Source organism: Cnephaeus nilssonii, assembly GCF_951640355.1.
Source record: "Cnephaeus nilssonii genome assembly, chromosome: 2".
NCBI lineage: Eukaryota > Metazoa > Chordata > Mammalia > Chiroptera > Vespertilionidae > Cnephaeus > Cnephaeus nilssonii.
The window spans coordinates 78,363,487-78,377,542 of NC_137073.1; the positions used below are offsets into that span (position 1 = coordinate 78,363,487).

The 14,056-nt window shown below is 40.4% G+C and overlaps 1 protein-coding gene and 1 pseudogene across 2 annotated transcripts; both read left to right on the forward strand.

The window, feature by feature from the left end:
* Nucleotides 1–4,995: 4,995 nt before the first annotated feature.
* On the forward strand, nt 4,996–5,223 carry LOC307114934 (cytochrome c oxidase subunit 6C-like; the record flags this gene model as incomplete). Its single annotated transcript, XM_079797839.1, has 1 exon — nt 4,996–5,223. One exon carries the CDS (start codon nt 4,996–4,998, stop codon nt 5,221–5,223), a length of 228 nt encoding a protein of 75 aa, XP_079653965.1.
* Nucleotides 5,224–9,893: 4,670 nt separating this feature from the next.
* Nucleotides 9,894–14,048, forward strand: LOC307113469 (ferritin light chain-like; annotated as a pseudogene). The gene has a single exon. The product of its transcript is annotated as a ferritin light chain-like (transcript).
* Nucleotides 14,049–14,056: the final 8 nt, after the last annotated feature.

Below are 14,056 nucleotides of genomic sequence, written 5' to 3' on the forward strand. Positions count from 1 at the left end.
TTCACTCCTTGGTATGTACCCCAAACAATTCAAAGTGGGGACTCAAACAGATACTAACATTCATAGTGTTACCACCATTGGGGTTCTTGGGTTCCTCGAGATAAAAATCAAGAGGAAACCCCAGAGAAAATTTCAGACAGATTTTATTAAGCTTATGCTCAAGCACAAGGGAAGCAACACAGAGGAAAGGAAGGTCCTCTGAACTGATTCAGGAGCTGGCTCTGCTTGGCTGTTTTTATTTATTTAAAAAATTGTTATTGATTGATGGGAGAGAGAGAGAGAGAGAGAGAGAGAGAGAGAGAGAGAGAGAGAGAGAGAGATTTGTTGTTCTACTTAAGTATGCATTTATTGGTTGCACAGGATTGAACCCAAAACCTTGGCATATTGGAACCATGCTCTTAACCAACTGAGCTACCCAATCAGGGCATCCTGGCTGCTTTTATAAGCTGGGGACAAGGCAGGCATTTTGGAAAAGGTGGGCATTTAGAATTTTCCATGTCAGGGTTGAGCTACTTTCTCCTGCTGTCGGTTGCTTAGGAACTATTGGTTTTGACATCTGCAAAAAAGTAAGCAGTTAGAAGGGAGATAAGAAAGGCTACTTCTGCACTCTCGGGCCAGGAGTGGAGGAGTGGTGACACTCTTGTGGTTAGCTTATCTGGTGTTTCTTCTGATCATCTGGCATCCTTGGGTTCCTGGGTCAAGGTCCCAATGTGGTATCAACAACATTATTACATCATTATTCACAATAGCCAACTTGAATGGTATTCACAACAACCCAAGTGTCCATCAACAGATTAATGAATAAGCAAAATATAATATGTATATATAATATAATATTATTTAGCCATAAAAAGGAAGGCAATACTGACACATGCTACAACATGGATGAATCTTGAAAACATCATGTTAAGTGAAATAAGCCAGACACAAAAGGACAAATATTGTATGATTCTGCTTATATGAGGTACATAGAATTCATATATATGAGACAGAAAGTAGAATAGAAGTTACCAGGGATCATGGGGGAATGAGAATGAGGAATTATAGTTTAATGGATACAAAGCCTCTGTTTTGGATAATGAAAAAATTCTGAAAATGGATAGTTGGGATGTACAACATTGTGAACATGCCAATGAATTGTACACTTAAGATGGTTAAAATTGTAAATTTTATGTATATTTACCACACAAAAATAAACATATGAATACAGACAAGATCTGGGAACCTTCTCCCAGATATCTTAATACAGTTCAAATGTGATAGACTCATTCTCAAGTTGATTCTTGACACCAGGGCATGGACACAAGTGGTCATCTCAATGTCAATGTCAGGTCTTTTAATTCATCCAGGTGAGAAGGTGAAATTTCTTGACCAATTTGACTGGTAGGAAAAAATGTGAAACTCAATTTGCAATCTGTTTTTTTTTTTAAGAGACATAAAGGTTCCTAACTGAGGAACCAACAAAGGAAGGGATAGGAAAGATGCCAGTTGTCTACTTTGTAGTCAACAATTCTTCAAAATTATCTTAAAACTAAGGGCAAATTTTTAAAATATATTTTTTATTGATTTTGAGAGAGAGAGGAATGGTGGGGAGAGAGTTCCTACTGGGGATCGAGCCCACACTGGGCATGTGCACTGACCAGGAATTGACCCTTAACCTTTCAGTGCACAGGATGACACCCAGCCAACTGAGCACACCGGCCAGAGCTAAGGATAATTTTTTTAACTTCAAGTTTTTCTTATTACAAAACAGACATATATTCAATGTGGAAAAATTGGAAATTGTTGAAAAACATAAAGAAGAAAATGAAAATAATACATAGTGTCACCAACCCAGAGAAAACAACTGTTACAACTGCTAACATTTTGGTGGATTTCCTTAAATTATTTTTTCTGTGGTGTGCACAAAACGTGTGTATATATCTAATACATATAATATATATATATGCAATGTATAATTGTATATAGATCATACTGTATCTATAACTATGCTTCCTTCTTTTTTCATCCAATATTATTTCATGAGCATTTTACCTATTGAATTCACCTTCTTCAAAGAACTTTATTTTTAATCACTGTATAACATTTCATCATACAGGTATGCAGTAGTTATTTAAATTTTCTGTTGTCAAACCTTGGCCAGTATCTCAGTTAGTTAAAGCATTGTCCTGATATGCCAAGAATTCAGGTTCGATTCCCAGTCAGGGCACATATAAGAATCAACCAATGAATGCATATATAAGTGGAACAACAAATCTCTCTCTCTCTCTCTCTCTCTCTCTCTCTCTCTCTCTCTCTCTCTCCTTTATCTTTCTGACTCCAGCATTCTATAAATTATAAATTTATGGAACCAGGAGAATAATGAGTTGTGCCCCCTGCAGCTCTGACTATAAATGGTGCAGTAGAAGAAGGGTGAAGATATGAAGGGCGAAGAGTTAAATAAGCTGGGCATTCAGTGCGGAGGCATCCAGGCCATAAGAGCTTCCATGCAAATCCTATTAAGAGTAATGCCCTGTAGGTAGAAGTGAGCATCGATTGTGTAGGAATCTTGAGGATCTACCTCTGGGCCCCAGCTTCCTCAATTGTAAAATGGGATAAGAATTGCATTCAAATCATAGAGTTGATGTTGGTTGGGATTCCTCCCCATCTACTCACCTCACTTCTCCACTCTGACCCAGGAAGCTGATCTGGGTAGGCTACATCAACAGGCTCCTTGTCTCTGCCTTCTGTTGGGTTCAGATAATGGGAGGTACCAGCAGGATATGGAAAGTGGAGAAGAAGGAGGTTGGAATATTTGTTCTCTGGATTTCTTCCCTGGGTATCCCATGGGCTAGACATAAATACAAATTCCTGGCCTCCACTCCAAACTGGTGAAAAAAATCCCAGGGAGGGAACTAAGAATTTAAATTAATAACAGCATCAAACTCATGGGCAAGGACAACAGTGTGGTGATTGCTGCGGGGAGGAGCAGTGAGGGTAGGTGGAGGGGGACATAGGAGGGATAAATGGCACATCGGAGACTTGACTTGGGGTGGTGAGCACACAATGCAGTGTACAGATGATGTGTTGTGGAATTGTGCACCTGAAACCTGTATCATTTTGTTGCCCAGTGTCACCACAATAAATCCAATGAAAAGGAAAAAAATAGCATCCCAGGTGTTTCTAATAACCAGGTCAACCACTTAAAGGCTGTGGACTTCGGGGAAATGGAAAGAAAAAGAATCCTTTTCTGACACATCACCATTGCTTTGTTTTGCCTGTTTTGGAGCTTTATATAAATGGGATTGTCTAGTATCTACCCTTGTCTGGCTTTTATTCAATATTCTGTCACATTTTGCAGGTAGGACTGGTTCATTATTTCTTATTGCTCTGTAGCATTCTATGACTACACCACAAAATAGGAAAGGGCTGGTATTTTTCCCACATTACTAACAAACAGCATTTCCCCCACCTGTCCATATCCTTCAGCCTCCCACCCTAGCACAAGCAAAAATAATTCATTGATGTAAATATAACATAAAATAAAAGCACATTTTATGAATAATTTGTGAATGTTTGCTATGATACTGTGGGCTAAGACACAGTTCTAAGTGTTTTCACATGTTTTAGCTCACTTAACCTTCACAAAAACCTTAGGAGGGGGATGATACTATTATTCCCATTAACTAATAAAGAACCTAAGGCACAAAGAGGTGAAGTAACTTGTCTAAGCTTACGCAGCTAGTAAGTGGCATGGTCAGGATTTGGACCCAGGCAGTCTGGTTCCAGAGCCAGTACTCCTAACCACTCTACTCCACAGCTTCTAACCAAGTTCAAGGCATATGGCACACCAGTGACTGCTATGAAAGAAAAGCATGGCTAGGTCTCATGAGTAGGATAAGCAAAGCGTCTGCTTTGCACGTGGGAGAGGCTCGTGCATGTTCAACTTACATCACAAAATAGAGATGGGAAGACCAGGTAGGTGGCCATTCCAGCCTGGATGTGAGCTGCTGAGGACTTGAATGTCACAAAGATGAAGAGGAATTACTGTAGTCCAGTCATTCAGCACCAATTTCTCATCATGAGAATAGAAGAAAATCAAGGAGCAACCTGGAGGGAAACAGTGATAATATAAAAGTGACTCATGAGGCATTATTGACATACGGCATGTTGACATCAGACACCTACAATAACATTCTTGCTGTATGTAATCTCTCCATATTCTGATTTTAATCCCAAGGGTTTCCAAGAAAACCCTGGAGAACACCACTGATTATATGAAAAGCAGCAGACCATTTCCACCACCCTGATGCCTCTGGGTGGCTGAATCACATGGCAGCCACCTTCCAAATACTCGTTAGGGTAGTTCTGCATAGCTTTCTCCCAAGGTTTAACTTGGGTTTGCCCTTCAGCAATAACAATCCCCAGAATACCCTTGACTATTAACAACGTTGGCAGGCTTCCTGATCACACACAAGATTTAAATAGGTCAGGGCTGCTGTTTTTCACACATTACTAACAGTATTTTCCTCACCTGTCACACACCCTGTCCTGCCCTATGCACAAAGAGACTTCATAGGCATGAATAACAGCGTTAGGATAAAAGCATTTGAACAGGTATAAATAATCTTCAGGTTCGTTCTTTTGTAGACTTTCTGTTTGGGGACTGCTCATAGAGAGAAAGGGGAAGAAAATGGTTATAACCTGCCATCTTAGCTGGGGGGTTTGGTTCAAAGTCACAAACACACAATCTTGGGTTTCAAATATGAGTCATTAAACCAACAGTTGTAAGACTCTTGTCTTAGCCATAACTTTGTAAATGTTTTCCAAAGACCACTAGCACAGTAGGCAGTTCTCAATTTCTGAAAGGATTGTGTTTCTAAATTTACATTGTTTTCAACTGGAAACACACTTTTCTTAAAACATACATATGATTGTTAAAAATTGAGATATTACAGGAGCGTCGTCCATTTCTCCACTAGGAAGGACGCTGGTGTTGAGGAGAATATAGCTACCATGTCTTCCAGTGCTTTGACAAAACTTCTGATGCGTGTCTTTTTGACCAAGCGTCTGCAATTTCATATTGTTGGAGCCATCATTGTATCTCTGGGGGTTGCAGCTTTCTATAAGTTTGCTGTGGCTGAACCAAGAAAGAAGGCATCTGTAGATTTCCACAGAAATTATGATTCCATGAAAGATTTCCAGGAGATGAGGAAGGCTGGTATCTTTCAGAGTGCAAGGTGACCTTGAAATGTAAATAATAATAATAAAAAAGAAATATAAAGAACTTCTTTGGATTGAAATTCATAGAAGTTTATCACTGACCCATATTCCTAAACTATGAAACATTAATATTTGAGCTAAGGAATAGTTTCTCTCTCTTTTAAAAAAAATTATTGATTGATTTTGAGAGAGGAAGAGAGAGAGAGAGAGAGAGAGAGAGAGAGAGAGAGAGAGATGTTGTTCCACTTATTTATGCATTCATTGGTTGCTTCTTGTATGTGCCCTGACCGGAAAATGGAACCCGAAACCTTGGAGTATGTGGAATAGTTTCTCTTGATAAACAAGAAATACTGTGAAAAAATTTGAGATATTACATATGTACAGGAAAAGGCACTAATTTTAAGTGTTCGGCTTGATGAATACCCGGGTAATCCACCAGATCAAGGTAAAGCACCCAGAGGCTCCTTCATGCCCCTCAGAATTCTTCCACCACAGACTAGATTTTTAAAACAGCTTTAAAAATTTTTTTTATTATTATTTCAGAGAGGAAGGAAGAGGAAGAGACAGAAACATCAATGATGAGAAGCGTTGATTGGCTGCCTCCTGCACGCCCCCTACTGGGGATCAAGCCCGAAACCTGGGCATGTGCCCTTGATCCGAATCAAACCTGGGACCCTTAAGTCTGCAGGCCAATGCTCTATCCACTGAGCCAAACCAGCTAGGGCATAAAACAACTTTTTAATTGATACAGAACAGACATATTTATGTGCATAAAGTGAACTAAAATAATAATAAAAATAAAGTGAACTAATCTCAAGGGTAGAGTGAAAAATTTAAATATGTATATACTCATATAACTACTATCCAGCGCAGTAAATAAAACATTTTCATACCCCAGAAGGCTACCTCATACCCCTTCCCTGTTAATAATTGGCTCTCCCAAAATAACCACTATTCTTAGATCACCATCACTTAATTTTGCCTTGGGGCTTTATATAAGTGGAATTATGCAGTATGTGCTTGTATCTGGCTTTTGTTCAGCACTGTCTTATGTTTTGTGTTAACAGAGGTTCTCTTCCCCGCGTCCCCCTCCTACCCCCCGCCACTCTGTAGTATTTATGACTTAACCACAGTTTATTTCTCATTTCTACTATTCTGTTGATGGACATCTGGTTTATCACCGATTTGGGGCTATTATGAGTAAAACTGCTAGAATGGTCTTTTACAAACGGTAACATTTGTACTTATTTCAGTAAGAGATGCAGATGTATACAAGCATATAATAGGAAGATTTGACCTAATCTAGAAAGACCAGGAAATTATTGTATTGCATTGCTTTTGGGTGGTGTTTTCTGAATCTCAACCGTGGGGACCAGGAACACATTTCCTACATCTAGGACGTTAGTGGGGACCCTCCCTGCCTTTTTTCTTAGTCCTGGAAGCATTTAGGTTAAGGATATTCTGGCCTTGGCTGCCATTTGTATATCTGGCCTATTCATAACTGAATAAGATAAATTCCTGACTATATTCACAATTAGGACAACTACTGTTCTGTAGGTGATTATTTGTTTTCTTTCTGGCTGTCAGCATCCAGATCCCTTCATACCTTTGGGAACTCCCCAAGTGATGAATCTGGGAAGTGACCTGGGTTCCAGCAGTCCACTTCCCACTGAGTCACCTGAATCTAAGTCACGAGGGCACCAGCATCATAGGATGGGAGGGCTGGTGGAGCATTTGGTACAGAAGGCAGCAGGAGAGCTGTCCTCACCAGCTGGGATTGCAGGTGTGATTCTGGACATTGTCCCTGCTGCCAAGCCTCCAGCTCAGTTCTCCAGCCCTCCCAGCAAATCTGTAAGCTAGATAGGAGATGGCAATAAATTCTTCTCCTCCTTAATCACACTGCTTAGGTTTCTGTGACTTATAACTAAGAATCCTGACTGCTAAATCCTCCTAGCAAAATTCCCTACAAAATGATTACAAATATTTATTGTTTTAACGAGAGGGCCTGGTGCATGAAATTTGTGCACTTGGGGGGGGGGTCCCTCAGCCTGGCCTGTGCCCTCTCGCAGTCCAGGAGTCCTGGGGGGATGTCCAACTGAAGGCTTAGTGGGCCCAAGCCTTCAGTCAGACATCCTTAGCATTGCCACGGAGGCGGGAGAGGCTCCCACCACTGCCGCTGTGCTCACCAGCCGTGAGCCCGGCTTCTGGCTGAGCAGCGTTCCCCCTGTGGGAGTGCACTGACTACCAGGGGGCAGCTCCTGCATTGAGTGTCTGCCCCCTGGTGGTCAGCGCACGTCATAGTGACAGGTCATTCCACCATCCGGTCATTTGCATATTAGCATTTTATTATGTAGGATGGTAACACAAAAATATTTTGTGTAAAAAAGAGCAATCTTGTATATTACTTACAAATCTTACTATCTTGGTAATTGCCTATTATGGGTCTAACATCTTGCAATAACTTTAGTTCCTCCAAAGCCAAGTAAATGGTAGGGTTATCCATTAAACAAATTACTTCACAGGGCAAACAGAATTAAGTCTTTAACTACATACCTGCAGGTAGAATGCACGATAAGCTCCTTATATCTGGGGGCCTTTCCCCCTCTTTATGAAGAAGAAAGTGAGGCGCCAGATGCATGTCCTGTTAATTGGAAAATGCTGCCCATTCCCAAGCCTTCTCCCCTCCTTCCTCCTCTCACATTAGCATGGGACCTTGCGGATCAGCAAATCAATCAGGTGAAATGGAAATGGAAATGTAATTTGAGTATTTCAATGCCAGTGTGTAGCCAATAGGCTGCGCTAGAATATACAGACCCCGAAAGAAGCCTGATTATATAATAAATACTCATTAACAGCTCACGTTATTAATAATGAACTGTACTTTAACATCAGAACAAAGAATGTGGAACTAAATGTAAGGATTTTAATAAGAGTTTTATGGTTGACAACATGATTTCAGATACTTTTATCTCATCTGCACCCATTGCTCAGGGGAATTAAGTGAGGCCACACAGCTTGACCCCAGACCTGACTCCCATTCCTTGGTTTTTCCACCATACAAGATGAACATCAGTAACTTTAAAACAATAATGTAACTAAATTGCATTAAATTGAAATAAGTAGAAAACATAAACTCTAAATTCAGGAAAATCACATGATCTAGTTTTATTATTTAATTAAAACACAAAACACAGCATATATAATTTTAAAATATTTTATTAATACCAAAACTTGTTCTTTATTTAATACTAGAGGCCCAATGCACAAAATTCGTGCAAGAGTAGGCCTTCTTTCCCCCAGCTGCCGGCACCGGCTTCCCTCTGGCACCCAGGACCCGGGCTTCCCTCGCAGCCTCGGCTTCATCTGGAAGTTCATCCAGAAGGACGTCCGGTCTAATTAGCATATTACGCTTTTATTATTATAGATGCTTGTGTAAATACAGGGTGGGGGAAAAAGTAGGTTTATAGTCGTGAGTATGGAAAAGTAAATAATAATACAAGAGCTTAGTGCTACAGATTGAGAAGTCATTCATGAAAAGAAGTCAATCAATGTGGTGAAGTTCATTGTCCTAAGAAATTGTCACAGTCACCCACCATCCTGATCAGTCAATAGCCATCACCACCGAGGCAAGACCCTCCACGGCAAAAAGATTACAACTTATTGAAATCTGAGAGGATGGTCCCTAATGCCATTTACTTACCACTGGTCCATCATTACCTGGGACTGGGTGTGTGAACATGCTTCCTAGGTCTCTCTCGGCGGGATTACAGAGCTTCGCTGATGATGACCGCAAATGCAAGTCTTAACTCAGAGTACGCGGGAAATTGTCAAGGATAATTTGTTTTCTGGTCATGTTAAATTTAATACTTGGAATTTGATAATGTACACATGAAAAAACACGTATTTCAACTATAAAAAACAATACAAGAATAAACTTTCGCATACTCACAACTGTAAACCTACTTTTGCCCCACCCTGTGTAGAATTAAGACGAGAATGGAAGGATATGTTTCAAAATATTAATAGTGACTACCTCTGAGGGGGGTAGAATTATGAGCAATTTTGTGTGTATTTGGAAGAGTATAAGCTTCATTTTCTAAATTTTCTACAATAAATGCATTACTTATATACTTTCTGAAAAAGCCTTTTGACATTGTTATTAGTTATTTTGATATTCTACCCTTAGTCAACTCATTATTGAACTCAATGAAAGTATATTTGAATATCCAACCACCACTTATTGAGCAATTGGTATTTCCCGTACATTATTGCATTTAATTTTCACAACACTTTCATCAGGCAGTATTATCATCCCCAGATAAGGAAGCAGATACTTGAAGAGGTTCATGTCTCTCTCTGACTCTCCCTCTTCCTCCCATTCTCTCTAAAAATCAATGGGAAAATATCTTTGAGTGAGGATTAACAAAACAAACAACAAAAAGACTAGAAGGATAGACTCCCAACAGTATATATCTCCAGGGAGTGAAACTGATAGTGGTTGGAATTTTATTTTCTAAGCTTTTATACTCATTTGTTTTTGTGGGTTTTTTCCTTTAAAAAATTTTCCAATCGTTTTTTAAATAGATGAGTCAGAAAAAAATTACCGACTTTGCCTGTATCGTTTATCTTTTGACCATTGGTGCATCTCCTATCAGGTTTATTACACAAATCATTTCCAAAAATGCACATGAAAATGTGTACTGCAGCACCAACCTCTTGTCTTCCCATTTAGATCTCCTATTAGACTATAATCCAAGGTCTCTATCTGACTACTGACTACTGTATCTTCAATGCTACAACAACTGCTCAGTGAAAACATTTGGCACACAACTGGCAAATGAATAAGTGAAGAACATATACTTTCCTCTTTCCCAGTTTTAGACACACTGACATATTCTCATATTAACTTTGAGATTAGAGTGTATGTTAAAGTTGGGTAGAGAGAAAAAATGTACAGGGAATTATCTTTGCTTCCAAATCTTCACACCTTGCCAGAGGTGGCTGTTATGGGTTGAATTGTGGTTTCGACCCCCAAAAGATATATTGAAGTCCTAACCTCTGGTACCTCAGAATGTGATGTCATTTGGAAACAGGGACTTTACAGGTGTAATTAGTTTAGATGAGGTCATCCTACTGAGGGTGAGTCACTAATCCAATATGACTGGTGTCCTCACAGGAAGACAGCTGTGTGAAGACAGGATCTGGGTGATACGTATACAAGCCCAGGGATGCCAAAGATTGCCAGGAAACCACCAGAAGCCAGGAAGGATTCCTCACAGGTTTCAGAGGGAGCTTGGCCCTGCTGATGCCGTAATTTCAGACTTCTAGGTTGCAAAACTGAGAGGCAATAAACTTCTGTTGTTTTAAGCCACTCAGTTTGTGGTACTTTGTTATGGGAGCCTGTGGAAACCAACACAGTGGCCTTGACTTTGAATTCTTACAAGTAATGGGGGAGGAGTAAACAGCCACCTGAATGTCATGACCTACAGGTTTTCCATGATCTCCCAGTGTACTTTATGATAATGAAAAATATTTTCAAGAACATGCCCAGTCAACACAGGAATGTTAGAAAAGCAAAACAACAGGTAACAAATTTTAATGACAGGTACTGATATAAAAATTTTTAAAAATCAGTGTTACAACACAGCTTTTCAAAAATTAACATTTACAATTGTAGTAAAATAAAGTTTCACAAAGTTAAATTCCCTAAACACTTCATTTCAATATTAATCTAACTTTTTACAGTCTACCAAAATGTATTATTTCATCTATTTTTTTTTAAAGCATTGGTGCTCTTCAGTGAAATGTTAGCATGGGGCCCCAACACATAAAATAGAAAGGGATGCTGTTCTAGTTGGGAGGGGGTGTGTGTGCTTCCAGAGGGGGGCTCACACTTCTCTACGTGTCACCTCTTTTTTAAAAAAATATATTTTATTGATTTTTTTACAGAGAGGAAGGGAGAGGGAGAGAGAGTTAGAAACATCGATCAGCTGCCTCCTGCACACCCCCTACCGGGGATGTGCCTGCCACCAAGGTACATGCCCTTGACCGGAATCGAACCTGGGACCCTTCAGTCCACAGGCTGATGCTCTATCCACTGAGAAAAACCGGTCAGGGCTATGCGTCACCTCTTAAAACTCTTAGGGCCCTAAGCATAGTTTGAGCACCATGGTATTAAAATAACAAACATTAAATAAGATTTCATTGACAAAGAAAAACTAGGAGGTTCATTCAGTAACCAACACTTTTCACCCTCTGCTTTTCCACGTTTTTCTGCAGTTTCACTTTAGAAAATTCTTTGGACACCAATTATTTGATTGGCAGCTATATTGAGCAGAAATTGTATTTCTACACTTGGGAAATTACAAGATAAATGCTGCTGAATAGGATCCAATAACAAGGATTTTCAAAAAATGTTTTAAGGTAGTTCATTGTTCATACTATTAAAAATAAAACATTTCTCATGAATACTATGTGTACCAGTTAATAATGCGGATTTTTTTCAATAGATGGAGTTACACATATGTTGATATATATGTGATTTGATTTGTATGCTATTTTGTTTATTGACAGCAAGCTTCAAAACTTCATATGTCAAATTTGCTAAAGGTGTTAACATCATAGTTATTTTTACACTTAAAAATGTTAAATTTCGTGCCAAAAAAAGAGCATTTGCGGGAAGTTTTAATTCGTTACTTTATTTTGAAGAAAAAGTTATTGTATACTTTGGGAAGCTTATGGTGAACATACGCCATCTCAAGAAACTTGTGAACGCTGGTTTAAACACTTTAAAAGTGATGATTTCATTGTGAAAGAGAAACAACGTCCAGGTCAACTGAAAAAGTTTGAAGACCAACAATTACAAGCATTATTAGATGAAGATGCATGTCAAACTCAAAAACAACTTGCAGAAAGATTAAACGTTGCTCAGCAAACAATTTCCGATCATTTACAAGCAATGGGAAAGATTTTAAAGGAAGGAAAATGGGTGCCACATCAGCTGAACTAAAGACAAATGGAAAACGGAGAAGTCAGTAAAATGTTGCTTCAACGGCAAGAAAGAAAGTCTTTTTTGCATCGAATTGTGACTGGCAATGAAAAGTGGGTTTGAGAATCTCAAATGCACAAAATCATGGCTTGATCCAGATCAACCATCAACATCGACTGCAAGGCCAACTCGCTTTGGGAAGAAGACAATGCTCTGTGTTTGTTGGGATCAGGAAGGTGTGGTGTATTATGAGCTTCTAAAACCAGGTGAAACCGTTAATACTGATCGATACCGACAACAAATAATCAATTTGAACCACACTCTGATCATGAAACAACCAGAAAGTTTCAGAAGACACAGAAAAGTGATTTTGCTTCATGATAACACACCATCACACACTTCAAAAGCAGTTAAAGACACGTTAAAATATCTTGCCTGGGAAGTATTAACCCACCCACTGTATTCACCACCTTGCTCCTTCAGATTACCACTTGTTCCGATCGATGGTACACGCACTTTCTGAGCAGCACTTCAAAACATACAAAGAAGTGGAAAATTGGGTCTCTGAATGGTTTGCCTCAAAACAAGAAAAGTTCTATTGGGACAGTATCCACAAATTACCTGAAAGATGGGGGAAATGTGTAGCTAGTGATGGACATTACTTTGAATAAAGCACTTTTGATGTTTCTCTTGAAATCATCGTGTTTTCTTTGATTACAAAATCTGCCATTACTAACTGGTACACCTAGTAAATCCCCAAAGCCAAGAGAGTTCTTGGGAAGATGAAGCATCCCAATAAATGAAAGGGGGATTCTAAGTAAATGTAACGTCATGGGGCCTGAGGATAAATGTCCAAACCGCAGAGAAAATGTCACAACAACATTCACACGGTCCTATGAGAAGGGATGTGCACAGGAACAGCTGGGCTGTGGAGATGTGTGCACAGTGAGACTGATTAAAGATGGGAAGGCTGGGCAGTGCACTTGGAGGTCCCGGATCTGTCTCTGCTTCAGCAGTGTTCTGTCCCTGGAACAGACCCAGGGACGCCCCTTCTTTCAGCCTCCAACCACTCTCCTGCGTCTCATCCAGTCACCACCTTCAGAACCACCTCCGGGACCAGCCAACACACCGTTGTTGTTTTTTCTACCTTAACTCCTTATTGCTGAACAACCATGAGCTCCCAAATTCGTCAGAATTATTCCACCGAGGTGGAGGCTGCGGTCACCCGCCTGGCCAACCTGCATCTGTGGGCCTCCTACACCTACCTCTCTGTGGGCTTCTATTTCAACCGTGATGATGTGGCTCTGGAGGGTGTGGGCCACTTCTTCCGAGAGTTGGCGGAGAAGTGTGAGTGCGCTGAGCATCTCTTAAAGTTCCAAAACAAGCCTGGCGGCCACATTGTCTTCCAGGATGTGCAGAAACCTTCCCAAGATGTCTGGGGCAAAACTCAGGATGCATGGCAGCTGCCCTGGCCTTGGAGAAGAGCCTGAACCAGGCCCTTTTGGAGCTGCAGGCCCTGGGTTCTACCCACTCAGGCCCTCAGCTCTGTGACTTCCTGGAGAACCACTCCCTGGATGAAGAGGTGAAACTGATCAAGAAGATGGATGACCACCTGACTCACCTCCGCAGGCTGGCTGCCCCCAGGCTGGGCTGGGGGAGTAACTCTTTGAAAGGCTCACCCTCAAGCACGACCAAGAGCCTTTGGAGCCCAGAGGCCTTTCAGAGGCCCCTCTGCATCCCCCTGGTGTCTCTGGCTTTTACCTGAGCCTCTTCCCGAAACTACTAGCCATTCTTTTAACCACCCTGGAGCCCTCTCCCATGCACTGGACCAAATGAAACAATAAAGCTTTTTGCAGCAAAACAAAC